At 44.4% G+C, this 5,194-nt stretch overlaps 1 protein-coding gene across 1 annotated transcript in view; it reads right to left on the reverse strand.

Annotated features, from left to right (window-relative positions):
• Nucleotides 1-632: 632 nt before the first annotated feature.
• Nucleotides 633-5,194, reverse strand: part of gptl (glutamic--pyruvic transaminase-like) — a 5,876-nt gene continuing 1,314 nt past the window's right edge. The window contains exons 2-10 of the mRNA XM_076277161.1: nucleotides 5,166-5,194; nucleotides 4,787-4,920; nucleotides 4,210-4,453; nucleotides 3,772-3,851; nucleotides 3,280-3,416; nucleotides 2,589-2,763; nucleotides 2,343-2,477; nucleotides 1,690-1,814; nucleotides 633-1,433 (exon numbers count right to left, since the gene is read on the reverse strand). The exon at nucleotides 5,166-5,194 is cut by the window's right edge and continues 80 nt beyond it. Coding sequence (XP_076133276.1) covers nucleotides 1,322-1,433; nucleotides 1,690-1,814; nucleotides 2,343-2,477; nucleotides 2,589-2,763; nucleotides 3,280-3,416; nucleotides 3,772-3,851; nucleotides 4,210-4,453; nucleotides 4,787-4,920; nucleotides 5,166-5,194 — 1,171 coding nt within the window. The 3' untranslated portion in view covers nucleotides 633-1,321. The remainder of the gene's footprint in view (nucleotides 1,434-1,689; nucleotides 1,815-2,342; nucleotides 2,478-2,588; nucleotides 2,764-3,279; nucleotides 3,417-3,771; nucleotides 3,852-4,209; nucleotides 4,454-4,786; nucleotides 4,921-5,165) is intronic.

A 5,194-nucleotide genomic window follows, 5' to 3' on the forward strand; every position in this document is an offset into this window, starting at 1 on the left:
TGCATAGTATTAAAAGCAGAGGAAAAATCAATAAAAAGAAGTCTAGCATGGGACATGGGGCTCTCAAGGTGGTGTTACAGACTGTTCAGCAACGTCAGAGTGGCATCCTCCACACCTCTACCAACTCTATATGCAAACTGCATGGGGTCTAAGGACCCCTGCACCTGAATCACCTGCTTCATCACCTTCTCAAACACCTTCATGACTAGAGAAGTGAGGGCTAAAGGTATAACATCATTCACTGAATTTAGGATTAGAGCCCATTGCAACAGGGACAACAATGGAGTGTTTCCAAATAACGGGAATCCTTTTTCTCTCCAGGCATTCCACAAAAATGCACTGGAAAATGCCCCCCAGTTGCTCCACACAGGTCTTAAGCACCTTTCCACAGATTTGATCTGGGCATAGGCTCCTCTTTCTAAATGAGTCTGCCTGAACAACCTAACCACAAACCCAGTATTAATATCAATATTATTAGGGGATGACTTAGTCATACGTCTCAAATGATCAATCTGTTCAGTAAAACTATGCTGAAATTCATTTAAACTATCAGCAAGATCATTATCGGAGTTAAAACCAGCAAGTCTAACACCCGTGTTCACCTTTCCAAAACAGCCAGTCATTTTTCTCATACCATACTGCCACGCCCATTTTATTAACTGATTTTCTTCCGCTTTGTGTTCAAACGTCCGGATCGGCTAGTTGCATCTGTGGAAATACTGTGCATGCGATAGAGCATCGTACATAGTTCACTAGCTGATTTTGAAAAGTTGTGTAAAACTAAAGAAAACACAAGGAGGAACATACAGCTAAATAAGTTAATTAAGCTAATTAAGTACATTTCAAGGTATCACAAAAACTTTCAAATATTAGTGCATTGTGCAACACTACTGTAGGTGAAGCAATAATGTAGGAGGCACACTGATTGACACAGCCCCACTCTCAATTTACGTCCATAACAAAAATAACCTTGGCTCTAAAGGAGAACACAAGACATCACCTTTGCTTAGAAATAGCGATAGAAATACTGTATGTTTAGGACAATGACCCCCACAAGGTCTCATTCCGATAAATCCAGCCCACTGCCTGATGTGAGGTGGACACCCCTGATCTAGGTGACTAGAAGGATGAAGCCTGTCATTGAGCAATGACCAGAACAGCAGCAGCACTTTCAGGAATGGGTCCAATCTTTCAGCAGTCATGTCTATTCGTATGGACACAATTGTTAATAGGTATTACGTATTAGAGGCAAATGCAAATACAATAGATATTTGTGAAATTGCACAGTAAATATTTGTGAAATGGCAGTGTCATTCTCAGTTTACACAATTCCAATCTGGGTTTGCGCTGGCTGTTGTAGAAAGCGAAGGTGAAAGGATCCCAGACGACTCAGCAGGTCTTCCAGCTTATACTGTGGCATGAGGGCACAGATTCTAAAATACACAAACAAACAACAAAAAATATGTCACTGCAAACAGATTGTTGTCAAATGGTGTCAGTGAACTCAAACTTCAAACCTGATGACACAGTGAACCCATTCCTTACTGCATGACAAACAGTTCTTTATTTAGTTTGTCCTTACCCCATTCTGATGTGTGTGTGTGTGTGACTGAGTGTGAGTATGTGTGCGTGTGTGTGATTGTATGTGCGCAAGTGCGTGTGTGTGTGTGTGAGTGAGTGTGATCTTACCTTATGTGCCAGCAGCTTCCTGTGGCTGAGTGGTCGTCACATACACACTCACTGAGCCCCACACACACACCCTCCTCCTCCAAGAGTCTTCCACAGTACAGGGGCCCAGCATTCCTCCCAATGGCCTGCACACACACACACACACACACAGTGAAGGCAGTGGAGGCCATGTGTGTGAACGTATGAATACATTATGGCAGTAATCACCTTTTACAGTGAATAGAGCTATTGTTTCTTTGCATTTGTGTTTTTTTGTGTGGTCAGGGAAGGTGTGAAATGTGTGTGTGTGTGGTGTGTGTATGTGTGTGTGTGTGCATGTTTGTGTGCGTGTGTGTGTGTGTGTGTGTGTGTGTGTGTGTGTGCGCATGTTTGTGTGGGTTTACCTATGGTAATGTGAGGTGTGTATGTGTGTGTGTGTTTGTGTGTGTGTGTGTGTGTGTGTGTGTGTGTGTGTGTGTGTGTGTATGTTAGTGTGTGTTTACCTGTGGTAATGTGAGGTGTGTGTGTGTGTGTGTGTGTGTGCATGTTTGTGTGTGTTTACCTGTAGTAATGTGAGGTGTGTGTGTGTGTGTGTGCATGTTTGTGTGTTTAGCTATGGCAATGTGAGGTGTGTGTGTGTGTGTGTGTGTATGTATGTTTGTGTGTGTTTCTACCTGTGGTAATGTGAGGTGTATGTAGAGGTAGACTCCTCCCATCACAGGTGGGCAATGGACTCCTGGCAGCAAACTGAGAAAGGTCCGCCCCCTCTCGACATTTTGCCTTAGAGTATTCTTACAAGACAACAACTCCTACACACATGCACACACACACACACACACACACACACACACACACTAGCTGAGCTGCTAAGTTGATAATTCATGATGGAAGTGCCTGTATGCATTGTTGCGTGCGTGTACCTGCATATATCTGCTATGAGACGGCTCGCCAGGACACGGTGGGTTAGCCATGACATCAAGCCCAATCTGACCAATCACAGGAGGGCTGATGTCCCCAGTGAGCAAGACTTCCACAAATGGCAGCACAGCGTCATCAAAGTTGACCAGCTCCATATACCCCGCTCTCATGCCACACCTGGGAGCCACAAGTCTCTGTCATATATCCACAATTTTTGACATTGTGGCCATTTCCTGATTGGGACAACTCAGTGAAAACAACACATGAAGTGAATTTTGAAAATTACAGAATATTCTGCCATTTAGTCGGGTTATTGTGGGAAGCCGTGGCCTACTGGTTAGCGCTTCGGACTTGTAACCGGAGGGTTGCCGGTTTGAACCCCGACCAGTAGGCACGGCTGAAGTGCCCTTGAGCAAGGCACCTAACTCCTCACTGCTCCCCAAGCACCGCTGTTGTTGCAGGCAGCTCACTGCGCCGAGATTGGTGTGTGCTTCACCTCACTGTGTGTTCACTGTGTGCTGAGTGTGTTTAACTAATTCACGGATTGGGATAAATGCAGGGATCAAATGAGTATATTATACTTAGTATAAGTCACATGGTTTTGTTTTCAAATGAAGTGGCCGCATTGTTGTGAATTAATCTACTTTCAACCCCATGTCTACCATGCCAGTAGTATACTTGAGAAAGACTCACTCTCCCAGGGTGCCGTTGGAGAGGGAGTTGAGAGATACCATCTTCACTGAGCCTGAGTAGATGGGACCCATCTCAAAGAGCACTCTCCTATAGGACAGGAACTTACAGTCCTTTCCAAACACACAGTCCTGGTAAACCTGGAAGGAAACACACACCGGTCAAGTCAGGGGTGTATTCCAAGTAGGTGGTTAAGTGACAGTAAGTTAATCCAGAGGAAGTGGTAAACCTCCAAATAGAATAGCCTTTTGGCTTTGTGTAGTTTGCCGATTGAAGCGCCTGGATATTATCAGGTTCACAACTTTCTCCGTAAGGTTACCTTACCAATGTTTCCAACTAAACCACTTCATCATGAAATCATGACATGGTCACCCACAGAAAGGCGATCTCTCTTTTTCTCTATGTCATTCATTTACACATTATCATGTAAAAGTCATGTAAGAATGTTTTTTGACATGGTATGGCATTGTTAAACATGGACACACTCATCCCCACCTCATCCACCAGTAAGAGGAGGTTTTCCACTGCTGCAAACCGTATGACATCCTGTATGGTGTTCCTGTCCTGTACGTGTCCTTCATGAAATCAAAGAAATCATGCATTGAAAATGAACTATCCTCTTTCTTTGTTCTTGCTTAGACTTTCTTAGGTAATGGTTGGTACATGATTTAATATTGAATCATTTTGATCTTTATTTGTGGTTGGACATCAACAGACATTGAAATCCTAAATTAAAATTAAAACTCTCAGGGGGGGAAACAAATTTAGAATCTGAATAAAAATGTCCGATTCGGGGGTTCTCCAACGGAACATGGTGCACCTGTATGTCAAGATGTAAGCAAAATGTTTGCATGTGAGCCTGTGAATGTATCTGTGTATGTGTGTGTGTGTGTGTGTTCAAACATATGTGGTGTGATGTGCAGGTGCCTGCACCTGTAGGATCTCCTGGGTTTGAGATGTAAATTGCTCTGGGGTTGCATCGCCCCCTGGAGTGCTGGATGACCCGCTGGAGCTCATCCTTCTCCCAGGTCCAGCCCCTCTTCACCTGTAGCTTATAAGGGAGTGCCGCTAGTCCGGCGTCTTCCAAGAGCCGCGGCAGAGTGTGAGGGTGTGGTTCAGGGATCATGACCGCAGGCTGGGTTTGACCACTCCCCCACACAAGTAGCTTCAGGATGATCTTATTCGGGAAGGGGAAGCAAAATGTGTTCTCATCATGAAATAGTTATTCAAGGCTTTACTGTGTGTGTGTGTGTGTGTGTGTGTGTGTGTGGTGTGTGTGGTGTGTGTGTGTGTGTGTGTGTGTGTCTGTCTGTTTGTCTGTCTGTCTGTGTGTGTCTGTGTCTGTGTGTGTGTGTGTGTGTGTGTGTGTGTGTGTGTGTGTGTGTGTGACAAATAATGTGTAATATGTGTGTGACAAATGAAAAATCCATGTTTTTATATTTTAGTGGGTTACATACTATATTTAAGTGGGTCACATACTGTATGTGTTTTTGCATGTGTGTGTGTGTACCATTAATCCTCGACGTGACCCAGTGGAGATGAAGATATTCTTTGGGTTAGAGGCCAGGCCCCCGTCTCTCCTGGAGATGAAATTGGCCACGCTAACCTGCACACTCTTCAGACCGCACGATTCTGAGTATGCACCTAACACACACACACACACACACACACACACACACACACACACACACACAGTCAAACCAAAGTCCAAAGTCATTCTGAAATGGTAGTTAAAATATGACTTATTATCCACCAAGACAGGCAGGTCTTTTTATTTACTGTCTGTTACATAAACCCTGTCCTGTGCCTAAGCACACACACACACACACACACACACACACACACACACACACACACACACACACACACACACACACACACACACTTACCAACACTGCCTCCATCACAGTGTTCCAGC

This window comes from Alosa pseudoharengus, unplaced genomic scaffold (assembly GCF_046254945.1).
Source record: "Alosa pseudoharengus isolate Yale_2024_CS ecotype anadromous, Long Island Sound unplaced genomic scaffold, YU_APseudo_1.1 YU_APseudo_1.1_scf_11, whole genome shotgun sequence".
NCBI lineage: Eukaryota > Metazoa > Chordata > Actinopteri > Clupeiformes > Clupeidae > Alosa > Alosa pseudoharengus.